The sequence below is a fragment of the Chamaea fasciata genome, unplaced genomic scaffold (assembly GCF_029207755.1).
Source record: "Chamaea fasciata isolate MVZ Bird 193981 ecotype frontalis unplaced genomic scaffold, bChaFas1.0.hap1 SCAF_1, whole genome shotgun sequence".
Taxonomy (NCBI): Eukaryota; Metazoa; Chordata; class Aves; order Passeriformes; family Sylviidae; genus Chamaea; species Chamaea fasciata.
The window spans coordinates 65,663,978-65,684,660 of NW_027094086.1; the positions used below are offsets into that span (position 1 = coordinate 65,663,978).

A 20,683-nucleotide genomic window follows, 5' to 3' on the forward strand; every position below is an offset into this window, starting at 1 on the left:
CTGGAAACTTTTCTTTTAGTGTATTGTGATTCTTGGTTGAATTAAATGAATTTGTGGTATTTTCTGCATTGCTGTGATGGGAGAGTTCTGTGGAGCCTTAGAAAGAGCAGGATACAAAGGCTGCACAAGAGCAGAGATGGAGCATCCCACTACTTCATGCACTGGCAGGAAAAGCCTTGGTTCAGAGATTGTCAGAGAAAGGGAGGAAAGCTGTCCGACCAAAATTACAAGTAAGGAAACGGCTGTACTGCAAATCAATATGCTGCCTTGGACACCTAAGTATTTCACTAACAGAGAGATTCCAAAAACGTTATGTTAACTGTTTTGCTAACACAAAATCTATAGGAAGCTGGAGTCAAACCAATGGGTACCGAGGTGTGAGTTCTGGGCACTGTATCAGCCATTCTTCTGCACCGAATGCAGACAGGGTGAGCTTTGAAGCAGAATGGATTTATATCCTATCAAGGCTTTAGATTGGGATCTGTCATCTTAGGAAGGAAAAGAAGGAAGCTGTCAGGGCTTTCAGAATATTTCAAAGGGTTCTCTTGACGCTGAGGGGAAAATTTCCTCCCACAAAACCCCCTGAACATTTGGATTTCTCTTTATATTCAGTCTAATTTTGGCGCAAGTTGTTTGTATCCATTGGCCTGCACCTCCCTTCAGGGGAAAATGAAAACAACCCACAGAACTGTGGGGATGTTAGAAAATCATGATGCTGTCAAGAAGCACTGGTGGCTGGGTCTTACAGAAAAGTTATTTTTTGGAAAAATTCAATTTAACTGCACGTCTGATGATAGTATCAGTTTAGCTAAGCAGATGACAAAGGTTCTCCTCCAGCTATGTTACAGTGATTAGAAAGTTGCTCCTGACTTGAATAAGTAAGTTAAAAATTAATAAATAAGTGTTCATGCAAAATCAGGGACAAATTAGCCTTATTGGCTTGAAAACTTAAGACTCACTGCCTCATCTTACATTTTCTAAATTCCCATGATACAGCTGTGGGACAAATATAATGCTCTGCCTTATATTAGCAGACTAGTTGTGGAGAGTTAAAAATTCCAGGGAGCAAGCAGCAGTTAAGCTTCCACATGCTGACTTCAAGGAACTGTGCATAGCAGGCTCCATTAAACAAAGGACAGAGATATTTCATAATAAAGCAGAAAAGAGGCCTATATGTAACATTCAGGTTTGTAACAGCTGCCAGGAGGATTCATGTGCTTTTATACTACAAGCTTCTCTTGCATTTTGTCCTTAAGATGACAGAATCATAAGCAGAAGTTGTTCTGCTGGACTGAGAAAAACCTTGGGACACAAAGCCTTTAGAGATAAAATGTGTGTATCAAATAAATACATACTTTTAGGGATGATTCTGTTGTTCTCAGAGAAATCTCTTTGGGCTCATGTCATCCAGCACTCTGGAGGTACCGTTTGAATGCTGCCTCCATGAGGTGTGCAAGGCACTCTGCCTTTTTGAGAAAGACTCCCTAGTCATCTTTTATGTTGCTGGTTTTATGGTTTGAAAAGTCATCCTGAAATTATTACCTCTGCTAAGAGTATGACATGGGCACATGGAAGAAAATAAAGGCTGGACAGAAATACATACCCTCCCCTGGCTCAAAAAAGAAATCTCGTAGTAGCAAACAGTAAATTAAATGTATCTTACCTGGAGCTTATTTGAATTTTTAGATAGCTATTAATCTTAGAAGCAGATATCTGAAACTGAATTGTACCTGTAATTAAAATATTTATGCTAAATGTGAATCAGACAGGTGACATTAACAACTTCCCCGCTTTCATGCAACTCCCAAGAAATTTTTAAAAAGGCAAAGTATTCCTCATTATGAAGTTTAAAAATTAGGATCTGCTTCTTTCAGAATATGCTGCTCATTTTATTTAGAACAGAGACTTCAAACTCCCCTCACTGTGTGAAAATGGAGCTTGAATTAGCTGCTCTAAAGAAGTGGGAGATGGGGCATCAAAGAGCCTTCTGTTCGTTAAGATAAACACCGAATATGTGTTTCATGTTTGGTTTCAGTATAACATTCTGAATAGAGGATTAAGCAGTTGCTTCCCACAGTCTTAAACTATTGAGATGGTGTGAGAGAAGGAGGAGAATAAAAGGATTTAAGCTATTATGCAAAGAATTAGTGTTGAGAGAGTAAAAGGTCCCCCTATTACCCACTGAATTCTGCATGGATTTAGTTGTGTTGAGAGTGTAACATGGCTCTCTGTTTTGGACACACAGAAACTGCATAATTAGGTTGCAAGAGTCCATCTAAAATTTCAGTCTGAACAATGATCTTGTGAAATGGATTCTTGCCAGTTGATTATGTACTTTCAAACCACATTATGTATTTTTCAGGGGAAAAAAACCCCCATAGTTTCATAACCGAAATTTTCTTTTATATAATTCTTTTTGTTACAGCTTAACCTTAGAAAGAAGCCTGCATTATTTTTTTAAAAGTACCAATGGCAATGGGGGACACAGATTTTACCCTTCTTGCTCTCAAATGCAGTCAGCTGCAGAAACAGTCATAGTCCACCCCACTTTGTGTTTCCCAAACCAGTTTTTATGACGTGTGTTTTATAGATCAAGCTGATTGAACTGGTCATGTGAGTCAGAGAGGGGCTTGCAATATGTCCATGCTTTATGCCTTTTCTGTGAGTGTGGATGATAGATTTTTTAATGAATTGGCTGGTAAGCCATTTACAGTGGTTTATTTTGAATTAAATGAATGAGATTTTGGTAACAATTAGGACCAATACTGCAGTTCTCTTAAGTCAGAGGTGCTCTTTTCTGTTGACACGAAGGAAATGTTAATGTATTAATTGTAATGTTCAAGTTCCCTGAGTGGATTTTGTACCCTTAGTTCTGTTAGGCAACTCATAAGGACATTTTCATACTTTGGGGTGAGTTTTTTTAATATATATATTCTGTTTACTTCCTTGTAGTTGATTAGAAATTACATACCTACTTTTCCTCTAGGGATCTGTTAGTCTTCACTCTGGGGAACAGGCAGTAGCTAGATTTGGTCTTACTTAGGGCAGCTATTCTCATAATTTAGGGAGGGAAAGCTCACCAGGAATGGGTATATTTAATATTTTTTTTGATAAATGTAGAAGCTCTATCAAGGGATGAGTGATCAAGTTGATTATATTTTTTTCTCTTTATTTTCTTTTTTTGTATTGTATTTATAACATTTCAGGGTTTAACTTTGGGGGCAGGGAGTTGGATCATCTTAAGGATATTTTATTTTCATGTTTGCAGCATTCTGTTTAAAACAGCAGTGCTAAAGAATAGCAGTGCTTAGAATTCATTGATAATGTGGTTTAAAGTTAAAGCACTCAAATTCACAAAAAATTACTGTTACTAAGTTCATCCTCAAGAGATTTTTAGTGGGAAGAATAACACTAAATAGGTGACAGACCTCAGTCAGAGACATCCAGTTCTATGCAAAAAAGAACACCAAAAAAGCTCAAAAATTAATCTTAATGTACCCTTCTTGGAGGAAGTGAAGGAAGGACTCCAAATGTTTGACAGGCTTTTCAGGTTCATGGCTTCGTTAGCACATTGACTCACCGGTCCTGCGTGGTGATCTGTCTCATTTGGGATTCAGTAGAAGGTGGCTGCGTCTTGCTTTCACTCCCTGCTGATTGGTTTGCTGAGATTTCAGCTCATTATTTCTCTGCCTCGTTGCTATCTGTTAGGTGATGCTGACGAATAGTGAATCACATTGATCTTTCTCTTACCCAAAGATGTACGTGAGATTGGATTTACTGGAGTGACAGAGACTTTGTCGAGCTTAAACCTCAATTTCTGTAGCTTTTTCACACTCAGTTAGAACAATAACTGTATATTTATTTTATGTCTCTCTTCTTCCTTATCTCCAGTATTTAGCTTCTCATAATAGGAGAGATAAAAAAATGTATTTAAATGCAGATCACACAGGTTTCTGAGTACAGCTTGAAAACCTTAAGCACCAGAGCTTTCATTCTAGAAACTCTTTTCCAGTCTCTGCTTTATCTTAATCTCTTTATTCAAAATCTTTTATAGGTGTTGACATATGCCTATTTGTCTACAGCTCTTTCAGGAAGAACTAACATTTGAACACTTGGGCTGCTGAAATCCTCTTTCTTTCAGAGAGGAGACCATATGCTATTACACGTGTGCCATTGTGTAATGAAAAACCAGGTCCCTGCTAACTCAGAATCATTCTTCACAGAATACTTACTGGGCATGTGTACATCTCAGACCTCTCTGATTAGATAAAATTCCACTGGAAAAATAAAATCTCATTCTATTTTGCATAGAACAAGCAGCTAACATGACAGAATTAATGCAAATACAAGATGTTGTCACCAGGCAAGACAAGCAGTGGTTTTACTACACCATGATGACAATTGTGAATAGTTTGAATGCACATAGGTTTTACCCTCTTGTAAGTGTGACGTAACTTCTCCATCTCTTCCAGATGACTTAACTGTCCCACAGTCTCTGTGGAGAGGCATGTGTACTTGTGCAATTCCCATGGAAGAGCTGACATTATAAATTTATCTATGGGTTATCCAGTGCAGTGGCACTCTGAATATTCCATGCTTGAACAGTATTAGTTTCCATAACCCAGACCGAGGTATAAGATGGGATGGCAGTTCTGAGATGGTGCTGACCTATCAGAATGCTGGAGTGTGCAAACATACATCAGCAATATGAGGTGTAACAGTATCTCCACAGCTTTGCTAGAATACTTTGGCAAGGATGTTAGTACACAAAAGTACAAGATTGCTTTGCAATCTCTTCTGCTCAAAAAGTTTACCACTGCAAAAGTATATGGCATTCATTGGGGCAACAATTTGTGTGAAAAATCTGGTGCTACTGGGAAGGGAATTCATTAAATGGTCATGTCTGGCTTAATGTAATGTCAAAAAATGCACATGGAGACAAAGTAACAAGGGGCATATTAATCCACACAAATGCAGAAGTTTCCCTTTTAACAGAGAAGTCTTTACAATTCTACTATAGGAAGAAGCTACTGATGAGTGCGGATTGTGGATCGTGACCATTCTTTGTGCTGAATGTGTTCCTACACCTATTATACACGTAAATACAGTGGATGGTATTAGATAAACTTCATCCAATGTAATTTAGACATGGGATTAATTCTGATCCAAATTACAGAATGCATAAAGTGTTCATGATTTTAAAATAACTTTTAAGAGCAACTAGAAGTGGTTAACCTTAATGAAATAATGCAGCAGTAAGGAATAAAATCCCTAAACAGAGAAGGAGTTAGGGCACTTGAGTCCTTCCTAGCACTTTCTTAAAGTGCTAGGAATCAATGATTTTTCCAAATTGTAAGTCTTACAAAAGGCTTATGATATGTTACTACTTTTATTCTCAAACAGAAATTTGTTCTGGTTTTTATTTTCTCTTTCTCACATGCTTCTCCCTACAAGAGAGATGAGGTAAGCACTGGATTTATGTAATACACAGTGTAGATAATTTTGTTGAACAAAATAAAAATAAATCACAGCTATTTTCTGAATACACATCCCTTTTTCTGTCAGAATAAATTTCTGATTGTTGGCAGTTTTACCACAAGGTTTTCTGTGACATCAGACCTAATTACCACCTATTCTGCTACTTAAAAATATGCGATCCTGGCAACACAGCTTCCTTTCTCCAATCACGGGGCAAGAAAGCAACTGCAGGCTATTGCATTTGGATTTGTCAGAATAAATAATTAAAAGGCTCATCAACTTCTCACTAATGAACAAGGAAATGTGATTAAGAAACTTTAAAGGAGAATAGCTGAAAACAATATAGAAATGATAGCAGGATGATTGCTATGAATGAGTGACTGAAATTTCTGAATAAGAGTTTTCTTCAACCAGGCACAAGGACAGTAGTTTAATCTTCTATTAAAAGATTCCTGTCAGTTTGGAAAAGCTCTGAATCAGGAGATTAGACACATCTCAGAAGCTGACAAGGCAGTCACTTCTCTTAAGACAGCTACTTTCTGGAAAATGCTCAGAAATAACTTTTTTGTGTGTGTGGTTTTGGTTTTCTTTTTTGCTATTTCAAGACTTTTAACTTCTACCCAACGACTAGGACATTTCTGACTACTCAATCTTTTATTCTTGGAGACTCTGAAAATACAAATCATCTCTCAGACCAAAATGTTCTAGAGATGCTTGCCAAGTTTACTGTGGCTAACATCTAGAAATTGCACTGATTAGCTGTTGGCATGCTTCATTGCAAGTGCTTTGCATGTGAGTATCTTAAATGTCTTATTCCTCTTTATTATTCTTCAGCACCAAAAAATGTACTTCCACCTTATATCTAATTTGTTACTATGCTTTTAATGTATGCTCTCCCTGCTTGTCTAAAGGAGATAGCACATAATAGAAAAACTCAAAATAAAGTGAAATAACAGATGCTGCTGCAATTCTTCTGCATGTTGGGAGAAATATATCTTTTTTTTTTCCTTTATATACATTCATAAATGACACAGTCTTTTTATGAATAAAGGCACAGAAGTCAATAAGATTACATAATTTCAAGTGTGGAAGTTTCCAGATACTCAGATATAAAAGTAATATACGCAGAAGTAAGTGTGAGATTCATAGTTAAAAAGGTTAATAAAAAAAAGGTAAAATAAAAGGTGAAACATGCTCATGAGCCTCAAATAGGATGCTCAGCATTACAGAAAATACTCTGGGTCTATAACCCAGAAAGAAAAATGCTCTTCTACTTCAAGAGGTCTTTAGTGATTCTTTATCTGTTTTTGTTCTTTCCACATGATGTAGACCCAGCATGGTGCAGTGCACAGTGTGCATAATGGAAGCTCCTTCAACAGGGACATCTAGCAAAGACACAACTTCTCCTCAAAGAGCAGAGGTGTTGAAGAGATCGTCATCTGTCAGGAATTCTCTGATTCTCTGCAGTTCTCTTTTCCAAATAGCACAGTGTAGCACAGAAAAAAAAAAAAAAAATCTCTTTATGCTTTTTCCAGGCCAAGTTCTGTGAAAACTTGTCTGCAAAGTTTCTGTTGAGCCCCCAGATTGCATGGGTGTAGTCAATGACGCATTCACAATGTCCTTTTTTCTTCTACAGAAAGAAGTCTTGGAAGAATAATTCTTCATTATTCAAGTAAATTCCTTGTAAAATTGCATTTTTATTTTATCATTACATTTAGAATTTTTTTTTTAAATTTTATCTCAGACATAGTAGTTTGCTTTCTGTGCTGTGTTCCTATGATTGCCAGAGTTAGATCTGGAGAAAGATTTGTTTTTCAATTTATTTGTACCAGAACATCTCAGCTTTATGTATAGACTGGAACTATAAATCTTATATTTCCTGTAAGCCATTTCAGTGAAACTTTAGCTTTCTACAGTAGATTAGCTATGGATAAATCCTTGGTGCAACAGTACTTCTGAAACTTCTACATGAGGAAAGAAACACTTAAAAATTGTATATGCATTTAAAGAAACACAAAGCTACCATTTTTGTGCTGATTTCCTCACACTACACCATTCTGAAAAAATCATCCCTTTTTTTACACTGCCATAAAAATACTATACCTGACATGTATGTGCCCTTTTCTTTTGTAGGTGGAATGGAGAAAATAAAACAGCATACCTTTGCATTAGCTCACTACACCTATGCTGCGCTGTCTAACTTAAAATATGCCAATGGGGCTCCTGTAGTACGTATTTACAGTGATACAGACTTCAGCAATCCTGATGTCCAAGGTCCAATCATTAATTTTAATGTGCTCGATGAAAATGGAGATGTGCTCGGGTTTTCACAGGTATGTTTTTCTCTTGTCGTAACTTGAGTTTATGGTTCTATTTTAGCATGTTCACGATTAATTCTTTATCCTAAAAGAAACTTTTTATTCACAGTAGTCCTTTCTGAGGTTTTGGGTTTGATTCTTCATAGCTCTGCTCCATATTTAAAGCAGTAGAAAGAGAATCCAATAAATAGTGCTAGCACAATACAAAATACTTAGTAGCCAGAGGCAATATCTTACAGATTTATTACTCCACAAATAGGAAGTTTGGAAGTGGACTGTTTTAACAGGATACATTGACTAGGCAGTTGGATCTTTTGCTGGCTTCCTTCCCTGGAGTACTCAAAATTGGGAATTGAAGAGCAAGTCTGGAAAAGCTGATAAAGGGACTGCCTTGGAGCTTTGACATACAAGTGAAATTAGATCTCAGAATATTGCAGTCACCAATGAAAGAGGAGTTCTCTTTTCCCTTCAGTTGTAACAACTACATTCTTGTAATATTCCTGAGGAACCATGGTATAAGGTTGAATGATTAGTCTAAATAGTGAGATTCAAGCTCAAGAAATCTTTAGATGTTTTCAGCAGCTTTTTGTAGCCTTTATCCTTCCAATATACCAAGTATCTTTAAGATGAAGCTTCATTGGGCTTTTCTCCCTTCAGCAGAGAGTGACCATAATTGTGTGTGTGTCTGTGCACCATGTAGGCAGTGGCCCACAGAGGGGAAAGTAGCTCGCTCATCAGCAGAAGCTCTTGTTTTGCTCACTGCTTCTTTTTTTCCTTGGCTTCCTGAGAGAATAGGATAATGAGGAGAGCATGGAAATATGTCTACAAGAGTAGAAGAGCTCCATTTCTCACAAGGGAGAACAGAAGAGAAGCACTTGTTGTGCAGCCTGCAAGTATGGAGTTCTACATTTTTTTAAGGCTGTTGAACACTGGATGGCTAAATGTAGAGTACTTAGTAAGCACTTCTACACGTACATCTTTTTTTTAGACAATGCTAGCAAATAGTGGCAAATGTTCACCACATTTCATTTCAAAGCAGTCCACATTTTAAGAATTAATTAGTCATTTATGTAGCCTTCAATATGTGTGACAATGTTGAGAAAAGACTGGAAATATTGACACAACTGTGTTTGTAAAACCTCCCAAACACTTCAATGTTGCTTCTGTTCTTTGATTAAAATCAAAACCTTTATTCTGATTTCTGATTTTCACAACTTCCTAGTAAAATTGGTTCATCCATGTTTCACTTTTTAAAACTCAACTGTACCCTCAAATTAAAAATTCTTTCATAGTCTTATGAATCCATTGTGCCTGTTTGCTAGAGTAGCTGCTCATAAAAAGCTTCTTTATTGATCTGTATCATCTGGATTGTGCTGTTCACCAGATTCTGAAAATTTCTAGTGTATATGGAATGAAGAATTATAAAATTTTCAAACACATCCCAGTGTTATCTGCAGTACCTGTTAGAATACCTTGTTTAATTAAAATAATGTGCAATTTAATGACTTTTAGAAATTAAGAAGCACTATTCTTTCAAAAGCTACAGTAGGTGTAGTATATATAAAATTGGCTTCTTTATGGAATGAAATTCTTTCATAGGCCCCTTATAGAAGTTATGGGGGAGAAAAATCTTTGCTGTATCTTGTTTATGATTATAAAGAAAACACATACAGCAGAAATTAAACTTCATCAAACTGACAATATAATCTCTTCATACCTGCATGCCTGTCTAAATTTATAAAGGTTTATTCAAATCAAAGTTAAATCCAATACTTTTGTTTGTGAAATAGTATCCTCTGCTTTGGTCATGTCTTTGGTCTGTACATACATTCATGTGGATTCACTGTGCAGTCTCCTAATGCAATCCAGTGGAGTCAACAGAACTCAATTTCATCAGACTCCCAGAAAACGTTTTGGGGAATTTTTTATGAAGGGGAAATTAGATGGCGTCTCTGTCTGACACACCTACTACTAGTGGACACCAGTTAATGACTCAGGATATCTTTGCATATTGAAAGAGAAATTGCAGAATATTCTATTCCTTTATAGATGATATACCATCTATAATTAATTACTTATAACCAGGCATCAAACCAGTTCTATATGCCTTTCTGACAGGCAATTGTTATGTGTGCATTGCCTATTGCAGAGCACAGTGTGACTGGACATTAACATTTGGTAGCTTGAAAAGGACAATATGGCAAACTGATTTCAGAGAAAATATTATGAGAAGGATTGGAGCAGTTTATTTGGAACACTTGAGATTGGCAAGAAAGACTTCATAAGTAGACACTGTCTTCAGAGGATACCAAGCTTACATTTAAGCCTCAAGATTTGCATAATTGGCATGATATTTAAAACTCTGAACTAAGCCCAAGATATTTCGGATGTGAAAGGCATGTAGTGAAATACATGACATGTAATGCTACTGCTGAAAAATGAAAACAGAGAAAAAAATTATGTCTTTTGTCTGTGTAGCAATGAGGAAGGAAGTTATTCTTACCTGCTCATATGGTTGAAAACCATTTCTCAGTGTTATCGGCTTGCTTACCAGAGCTAACAATATTGTGCCAGTAAACACAAACATTCTTGAATTACATACATAGTGTTAATTGCACCAAGAGAAATAGCCACAATCTCGGGTTCATCTTTAAGTAAAACCTTCATTGCAGCACTGAAGAGCAAATGAAGGCATTTCATTAAAGTGGGAAACAAATAACCACACCATGATTGTACTCTCAGAGATGGCAGCAATTTTACAGCCTCCTGTCCCAGTATGGATGATATAGAATATTTAAGTGATAGGGTGGGAGTGAAATAATTATGCAAGCTACTTGAATTGCTATTGCTTTTTTGTTTAAATATTTCTTTGTGACTTCTTTGTTGAAGGGTAATACTGTCTTAGAATATTACACTTGGAATAAATTTGTGTTGTATACTATATGTATCATTGGTTTAATTGACAGTTTAATTACTAGTTTAGGGGGTTTTGCTCTAAATGGTAATTAAAACAATTAAATAAGAGGGACTTGTGGACTCTAAACAACAATAGTCACTCAAAAGCTTTGGTTTTAATTTAGATTTTTCATGAAACACTTATTTATCTAGAAATAAAACTACTACAGTTTTGAAATTTCCATCAACTTCTCATCTTTGAGCACTAAAGCTGCATTAAATTTCCTCCTTTGAGCTGCACCAAATACTTTCCATGAACATTATTTCCTTCAGTAAAGCTGGCTCATAGACTACTATTGGTAGTAATTTGTTCTTGAAAACTCTTGGGAGGACACCTGTATTCTTTTCACGCAAGGTGCCTGTCCTCTGCAGTAGCACCTCTGTCATTTTGTTAAGTGTTTACTTGCGCTGCAGCATCAAAAAGCCCCTGTTATGAATAGGGGTTGAATTATGATGAGCACTTGACAGGCCCAGGATATAAAGATGGCCTTTTTGCCTAATGGCTTCTTCATATATACTTGTCTAGTCAAGAATGGATAATTCCCAAACATTGTAGTTTTTGCTGATAATGAAAGGTGGACAGATGACATACTGGCAATTTGGAAAGGTGCAAAAGTGCAAGGGTAGAGATGAAGGACCTCTGCAGGATAGAAGCAGATGAGCTGACATTAAAGCAGCAAGCTGTCAATCTTCTGCTTCCTTGTGAAAAAGAGAAAGCAAGCTGCCCTAGACTTAAAAGAGGGCTTGTGATGTAACAAAAGATGGTGTTACAGATATATACATGGTGCTGAGCTAATGCAGCAAACTCTTCACACAGAGAATCATCAGCTCATTTATTAACAGTGAATATCTGCAGCCTTCAGCATGTATGGATGTCGTGTGTTCTGTCATCCCCGAGTCTTTTCCAGCTTCTCGAACACTAACAGCAATGACTCAGCTTCAATTTGCATCCTTGTCAAAAAAACTAAAAAGTTTTGTTTTAGGAAAAACTTGCATAGGACTCTATGAAGTCCAACCTGATTTGAATGTCAAAGAGATGGAACAGTCATAAGAGAACAACATAGATTTGAAACAACAATCATACACAAAGCGGATTTGTTATAAAGTGGGTCAAAGTGCAAATGTTGTTGTATGTTCTCTTCACATTTGCAGATGTGAAAAAACATCATCTCTGCTCTGGGAGACCTTTGATGCTAATATAATTTATAAAATTTTCTCTTCGTTTTGATAGCGAGATGAGACCTGTGAAATTCTTTTGGTATATTCAGTAGATAATTGCAGAGTGATTTTATAATCCTTTCACATTTTGTTGTATAAAGTCAGTTCAAAAGCAGGAAGAAGGGAAAGAAGTAGGAGACACAGATGGCTAGATGGAATTTTACCTGAAACATTGTTGAATTGTATGCACTGGAGAGCTCTTACCCAGCCACAACTTTCAGTTCAGTGTTATGCCAGTAGTGAAAAATAGCCCTTCCCTTATCAAACTTTTTGTTTTTCCACTCTGATCTTCTGGGACAAGATTCTTTTCTCCTCCTGTGTGTAATAGAGCCAGTAATGGGGTTTAAAAAGTGAGCAAACTATCATGGCTGTCTTTTGAAAAATGGCCATCATTTCACATTTCAGCTGTAGATTACCAGCATCCATCCCTACTCTGCTTTTTCACATTGCCTCCTTAGCTTGGAGCCTGAACCTAAGCACAAGTAACTTGCTGTGATTGGCTTACCTGCAAAAGTTCCCTTGGTGTTCATATATGCTTGCCATGTCCCCTAAAGATCCTGTCAGGAAGGGAATGAGCATCAGTCCATTAGCAGTCTCAGCCTTCCTGCCTACCACTTCACACTTGAGTGTGATAGACAAACTGCTATAACAGGAATAGCTGCCAAAGACAGAGAATGTAAACATTTTGGTTTGCCTAAGGAAGGCTCTTCTGCAGCATTGCATATGAATAAGTTTTGCCTCTCAAGACTGAGAACCCTGCTCACATAGATTATCATCAGTTTTGCCTAGGATCCTACATTAGCATGTCCTGGCTCACCCTTATCAATCCAGATAGAGTGAAGGGTGGTCTAGACTTTGAGTTGACTTTCTTCACCCATTTCTCAATTAAAAGGAAAAAATCAACATTTCTCAAGACACAACTTCTAGTGTGCCTCCCTTCAGTTTAAATCTATAAAATGGTTTGATTGCTCTTACTATAGCATGTACCCACTGTGTCACTCACTTTCCTCCATCTCAGCCACCCTTGAATTAATGTAATGTAAGGATTGACTCAATGACCCACTGCTGAGTTTTTCCTTTTCTCCCTTGCTTTCTATCATTCTGAAGTGAAGACCAGGGTCTTCCATTGGAATGTGTGGCCTCAAATCACTTACATCCAACCACACACTGTGGCATCTTCTGTACTATGCTAGCCTCTTTCTGCTTGCAGTATATGTTAGGAGTATAATCTTTAGTTCCAGATCCAAGAATATTCTCAGTTGGAAGGGACCTGCAAGGATCATCAAGTCCAGCCCTGAGTAAATGGCCCATACAGGGATAAAATCTACAACCTTGGTGTTATTTACACCTTGCTTGAAGAAGGCAAAATCAGAATGAGACTCCCACAATAAACAAAATTTTGTTTTCCTTTTAACCCCATTTATCCTTCTGTATCCGGAGCATTCTATGTAAGTTAATTGTCTTGTAAGCAGCTTAGCAACCGAGCTAAATTCAACCCTATGGTTTGATATGTAGAAGGAGAAAAATATATCTTAGAATTGTATGGTCATCTTTACTTAAACCTTTCTTACCAGAGGCAGTTTGTTCTGGAACTTAGCTATATTCAGTACTGCAATGTATTTCCTGGTAATTAAACTAAATTTCTCTCACTGCAGCTGAATTCCATTATAACATGTATTGGGCAAAGAAAGAGACACTAGTTTGTGCAGAAAAGCAGAAAAAAAGAGGATTTCAGACATCCAAGATGAGAAAAGAATTGGACAAGAAGCATGAAGCAGTGTTGTATGGGTGAGGTGTGACAAGGGAAGAGACAGAGGAGTATATGCAGGTAGAAATTATTCCATCTGCTTGTATTTGGACAGGTCTGCAAGCAAAAGTAACATGGGACAAAATGGTGTGAGGCAGGATGGGAAATGCACAAAAAAGTAGCTACTCCAGGTAAATATCATGGTGGTAGCCAGTCCTAGAAGTGCTTTCATATTGTAAGTACACTTTCTTTGATTGGGTTTCACAATATTCTGTTTTTCAAGCCTCCTTTTCTTTTAGTAATTTCTTAAGGAATGTTTTAGCTGGACTTAGATTAGTAACCAGAACCTGGCAACAGCCAGGTGAAATGCCCTGCTTCTGCTGTAGGCTTTCAGTGTCACCTTGAGGGATTCAATGCCTTATCTTCCCAATTTACTCTCACCTCACAGGAGTGGAGAGAAAATATGTTAAATACTGTCAAATCTTCAGATATCAAGTGGCGGATGCATTTGTACATACACACAGCTGGTTCAATACATATTCATATCACTGCTTATCGTTACCTGATAAAAGGGACCAGGCAATATCTGAAGTGGATAGATTTCCCTAAATAATTGCTGTCTGTGTCTTAGATGATATTTTTAGTTTCACTAGAAGATCTCCAGCCCACTGTACACATGGTGTATAGGTACAGAATTAGAGCAATGGCAACATGTGAATTACAGCAGTGATAAAAAAGAAACGAGCATTTCCCATGCACAGGAAGTTGATTCCAGGTTAATTAGATCAGACTGACCAGAGTCTGGTACTCTTTTTTGTCAGTACTTGTCTGGAAATTCACACCACATCCCCACAGGAGAAAATGAGCAATGAAGGGGGAAACCTATTTGAAATAAATCTTCATAGAAAGCTATTAAGCAAGACATCTTTGTTGCTCTTCATATTTAATCCTTTTAGGGTTTTTTTTCCAATCTGTTTCTTTTTACTTCCGTGTAAAACAATCATTTAGTTTTGTAAGTGCAGCATTTTTTCATTTGGGCCACAGAAAATGGAAATCCAGCATTTTTTAATTCCAGCTAAGAATGGCTTTGCAGCAATGGTCATATGACTCTGAGCTAGTTACACTAATGCTTTTAGAAGCATAACCACTCATTATATTAATTTTGATGACTCAGGGAAAGAAAAATATTCTCTAACTTGCTTAATGGGATTTTTGGCCATCTTCCCAATAGCTACCTAAAAATTGCTGAAGTGATTACTCACTATTGATTTTAGCTACAGATTTAGCCATTGATTTCAGGAAGCTAGGAATGGCAGATCGACCAGCACAATAGAATGCAAACAGGATTATAAGGAAAAAAAGAATTTTTTGAAGATTCCTGTTGAACATATACTGATTTCCTTGGTTCCAATTAGTTTCCAGTTGTGCTCTGGATGTCTTAGACCAGGGAGATAGCAGCAATGCAGTAAACCACACTGGCATGTCAATAAATGGCACCTTGTTTCTTCAAACTGGAAAGAAATCATTACAGTCTGGATCTTTGGTTTTGTGACATGGCACCGGGTGCTCAAAGACAGCCCTTCCATAAAGGAGTTCACGGTATAGGAGGCAGCTTCATTGATCTAGGTCTGAACGTAATCATAAATGTTGATCACTGACTGAACATAAGGAGATGCTATACTTCAAAGACTCAGTGTGAGAAGTGCAGATCTGGTTAGTAGGTAATGAAACTTTCTTCTTGTTGAGGTAGTAGTGACAGAGCACAGGCTGAGTTCTTTCTGTTATATCTTGTTGCAGGGGGACATAGACACACGTGAGTTAGTGTGCTTGAAATTGCCTACTATTAAACTGCACATCAGAGCCGATCAAGGTTAAAAAGCCTCATGAAAGACTAGACTGAAGGTGTTGTCTGACTCTGTTTCTCTGGAGTGTCCTTGCACGTTGCTAAGGAAACGAAAAGAGATAAAAGAAAGATGCTCATAGTTGTTCAGATGAAAGCATCTGAGATGAATGAGGGAGGCTAAATATTTTCTGTTCGGTAACAGGGCCAAACTGTGGCTCTAAACTACAGACCTTGTCATATGGGAGAAATGTGGGACAAAACCACATGATACCAGGAAAAGAACTGCACTTTTGACAGGTTCCACTGGATTCCCTTGTCCTTGATCTTGGTAAAAGCAGATCAGCTGCCTTTGAATGCAAGCAGTGTCTAGTTTCAGTCCACCATCTGAATCCTTTGAAGACAAAAAGAGACTAGCTCCACCTTCTCTATTACTCTGCTTCTTTGTTTGCATCTTCCTGGCCCCTCACCCCTCTGCCCTACAACACCACTATATAGGGTCCTGTGACTGTAATTAAAGGAATATGTGAATTTGACCCCACAACCTCCCTGTGTTCTATTTTTCTTGTTTTCAGGGGTTAAATACAGACAGAAGAGGATTTAAGTGCTTTAAAAGAAAGAGGAAAAGGTGGAGATTTTGACTGTTACATGACTTAAACCTATGTCACTGGACCTTCAGTAGCATGCACTGCACATTTTTATTCCTAGGCATTGTTCCCACTTGTATTAGTCTGCTACATTCCCCTTTATCCTTCTTGATTTGAGTTATAGCTTAGTGTGGTTTTCCTCTGGCTTCAACATTTCTGACTGGAACCAATTTAACTGAAAGCCTTTAGCCTACAAAATAGCTGGGGATGCTCAATGGGATGGAGAGATACAGATGTTTTTCTATGACTCACAAGAGAATGTTTTGTTGAAATCAGTTAGGAAACCACAGAGGGTTTGAGTTCCTTTGCTTTCATCCTGAAATCCATCCTTTCCCTTATATCATTTTAGCAAACCAGATTTTCATTTTCAATGAATGCAGTTTGAACTGGAGGGAAAAAAACCCCAAAAAACCAGAGAAGGTATCATTTGTTGGAGACACCTGTGGTCATTAAGACACCAAATCAAAGAAAGAAAAGCAAGGTGTTTAGCTTGCTCATCAGTCTGTTTTGTTTCAAATAGCTGAATCTTGGACTCATGAAGTTTACATATGTTCAAATAGGTCCATGCCAAATCTACTTTCATATACAGAAGGAAAGAAAAAAACAGTTGAAAAAAATGTTAGGTCAACCATTAATAAGACTGAGTTTCACTGTTTTGTTTTGTTTTTATAGCCACCCTATCCCTAAGAAATCTTTTAGCTTCTGGTTCTCAGAAATTAAAATTATTGTTCTCCTTTATGCATGAAGAACCAAAAGTTCACTGTATATATGGCATCTCCTTAGCTGGAATTCCTGCAGAGTGGCAACCTGCATATTTTGAATTATGCTAATATTTCCAGCCTGCTTCTCTCCCATGCAATCTTACCTGCTATTTGACTGTCTTTAAAACTAGCTGAGAAAATGATCACATTGACTGTAAAGTTCCTGATAAGATAGCATTTATACTGAATAAGTATATTCAGGACACTGAGCTTGATGATTTTAGTAAATTTCAATATCTCTGTCTAATACTTCACTGCCTTCTACCGCAGGGATTTTGCTCTGAGTAAGTGATGAATGGATGAAGACTGAATAGAGATATACATCCTCTCTTTGATTAATCTAAACCATTGTCAACAACTAGAGAAGCAAAAAGGAAAGGATCAGATTACTCAATACTGAGGGAATCTGCCCACATAGAAATTATTTCTCAGATGGAAAAAAAAAAGTCTTATTGCAGAAAACCATGCAGTTAAAACAGTTAATGATACCATAACTCAACTAAAATTCCCACCCACCCACCCCCCCCAAAGATTTGGAAACAAGTGGTGATTTTTTTTTCCTTCTGACCTACTTCTTATTAAATTGTATTAAACAAGATTAAGTAAGCATTTGCATCAGCAACAGCGTTTCACAGTCAAATGCTGGATGACAGAAAGAGCTAGCTTACTTTCTCTCCAATTCCATGCTATGAATCAGTGAATTAATTTACCAGTGGATGTGGAGAACAGCATCATGAAACCTGTTTTATAACCAGCCATCAGTGGTGTGCAGTGAAATTCTTGTAATGAGCAAATCCATCAGACAAACTGCTCTGATATTTGATCATTGGTATTGTAGAAAGCAGAAAGAGAATTCCTAATCCCAATTTCTGAAGGACAGTACTTGCCAGTATTGAATTAGATGATGTTTTTTTCAGAACACTTCATGATATATTATAAAAAAGTTCCTTTATTCATGTGAATAATTCTTGTGCTGCTCAGTAAGATAACTTACACAAATAAGTACTTGCTTGAATAAAAGCTACAGAATTGCATCCTATCAGAATGACTTCAGCAGAGGTTTCTAAAGCATTCATGATTCTTAGTGAAACTCTTAGACTTAGTTGATTAGGAATAATGCAAAAATATGTGCTATTTGTAAATCTATGCTCTCATTACCTACAGTAAGAATCACTCTCAGACTTATTTCAATGGAACCTGAAGTTAGAGAAAAGCTTACAGCTTTCACTGAGTGCCCCAGAAGCCCTGAAGTGAATGATTAGCAGAAGTCAGTCATTTAGCAAACACACAAAAGTCACCAGTGCATTGTGTGACAGGGAATGGGAAAGCAGGATAGACCAGAATCTCATTTCTCCTCAGAGCTTTCCAGCTGATGAGTGTCAACTAAAACACCAGATTTCCAAGAGGGGACTACTGTAGGGTAATGCATTAAAGTGAAAGCTCTCCACTTCAATATTTTTTATATTTTAAAAAAATTGTATTTATCAGATGGAGCACTATGAAAAGAAAACCAAAATGTGAGCATTTGATCAATATGGCAATGCTAAAGGAAAGCTCACTGATGGAAAAAAATTAACTGTTTTAAAGAATTGGTTTAGGTGAACTTCTTTTATGTATCTTTATTAAATTTGAAGACCGTGACTTGAAAGTGTGAAAAGCATATTTTGCTTGTCAAAAATCAAGAGAATGTGCCATCAGAAGTGTTGGGGTGTGAAGCACTCTACAGGGCCAGGCTACAGTTAAGAGCTTCAGAAGAAGTAATGAATGCCAAGGGGCTCTGAGAGACAGAAGGAACGCTAAGATAGCATGATGGCTTGATTACCATGTCCTCACTGACTGAAATCAGTAAAAATGCTGCAAGATATCTGCATTTGTTTTGCTGTTTAATTGTAGTCTTTAATCTCTAAAAGACCAAGGCACAATAATTCCAAGTATCAGACCCAGGGAATCACCAAAACTGACAATCTAAGTACATTAAGCTGTGTACCGATCATTACATTGATGAATGCAGTCCTGGCTCCCAAAAGTCAGCCTCTGCTGTTACAGACAGAGCTGCAAGTGACGTTCTGTATTTCATAACCCTGAGTTCAATATCAATTATTGTTCCTTATGGCAATTTTAAAGGTGTGCTTTATTTAAGGAAGCTTTTCTTCATCGAAATAACTGTAACAGATGTTTTATGTTCTATTTGTTTTGCTATGTGGTAGCACTGCAGAGAGAGATTAAATTAACTCCCCAAGTAGTGTATTTCTAGGGTGAAACTAAACGAGAAGAAATCAAAACATATGTCCAAGGGAAAACCAAGTGTCTACTCAAGGGACAGATATTTTTGTAGTACTCCCTTTACTGGTTCTTTACATGGTGTAATTGTTTCCAGTGAAAAGTGTGTATCACATTCCCAAGATCTGTGCACATTATCACATTTGTGATAATGAAATTCAGTTAATACTAAACTATTCATAACTTTTTTTTTCTCCTGAATCACAATTCCCATATTCCTCTAATGATCATGTTTTTATGTCTCAGTAGTCCTTGTCTAATGTACAGATTGATATATATTACAATTAAAGTATTATCATAGGTGATTATTGGATTACATGGCTAGAATGAAATTATTGTCATTAAAGAACAGCAATGATTTATTTTACAAAAAAAAAAAATCTTCTGTGCAATTCTTTGAAGATGTGTCATGGAAACTCTATTACACTATACACATTTTGATAGACAAGGCTGCCCGAGGAATGTTCCTTTTAAAAAGTATTAATAGTAAAAAAAATCTATATTTTAAAGGGTTTTGTTTACTGAGTAAATAAGCCCAAACACTGTACGATTTCAGTAGTGAAGTATGTCATGATTTTTGCCTTGCTTGTCATGATTAACGGAACAGCAGATCCACCCACAAGTCACTAGCACCATGACAAACCATGCTATGGCATAATGACAACTTTTCTCATCTAAATGAAAAAAGATGTCAAGAAAATGTCACTATTCCCATATTGAAGTCTTCTGACAAAACTAAGCTAGCGACACCACAACAGTCTCTCTCAACAGATGCCTTTTACTAAAACTTCCATTTGAGAAATATGTTTTAAACACAAGACATTCTCCAAGGCATTAATCATCAATAGGGATCTTGGGGCTGATTGTATTCTCTGCATTCCAAGTCTGTATCTATGGAGTTATTTTGATTATATCTGTGTTGGAGAATCAAACAATTTTGAACTGAACTGGTGGTGCAGAACACATTTGAATGTGAACTTGAGAACTTGTGCACTATAGCAATGTAGAATCTTTTTGTATTGAGCACATTTTTGTGCAGAGACCCTTATGCTCCACACATGAAAAAAAAAAAGCAAGAACTCTGTTTGATCTGCTTTTAGCAAAGCTAAATACTATTTAGGTTGAATTATTTCAGCATGGAATAAGTTCTGACAGAAGGCTTGGGTTTTCTAGCCACTGAGATAGTGATTTTAAAGGTGCTTGGTGCACACAGTTAAACTCAGAGAGATCAGAAGATAGAAGATTGATATGTCTAGATGGAAGAAAGACTGAATTATACCAGAAAGTGTTTGGTATATTTATTGGGCCATTGTCCTGTACAGAGGGAATTTATGTTAAAAATAACAAAAGCCAGTAGAGATTAAGCCAACTACAAAAGCTTATTTGAAGGTATCTATACTGATACCTTGGATGAAGCATGAGCTCACAGAGAAGTGGTT

The 20,683-nt window shown here is 37.0% G+C and overlaps 1 protein-coding gene across 2 annotated transcripts in view; it reads left to right on the forward strand.

Annotated features, from left to right (window-relative positions):
- The window catches only part of MOCOS (molybdenum cofactor sulfurase), a 257,223-nt gene that overhangs the window by 196,249 nt on the left and 40,291 nt on the right, over positions 1 to 20,683 (forward strand). Inside the window, exons 4-5 of one of the 2 annotated variants that reach the window (XM_066185278.1) lie at positions 7,115 to 7,150; positions 7,612 to 7,811. In XM_066185278.1, coding sequence (XP_066041375.1) covers positions 7,115 to 7,150; positions 7,612 to 7,811 — 236 coding nt within the window. The remainder of the gene's footprint in view (positions 1 to 7,114; positions 7,151 to 7,611; positions 7,812 to 20,683) is intronic. The other variant, XM_066185269.1, reaches the window with a different exon arrangement.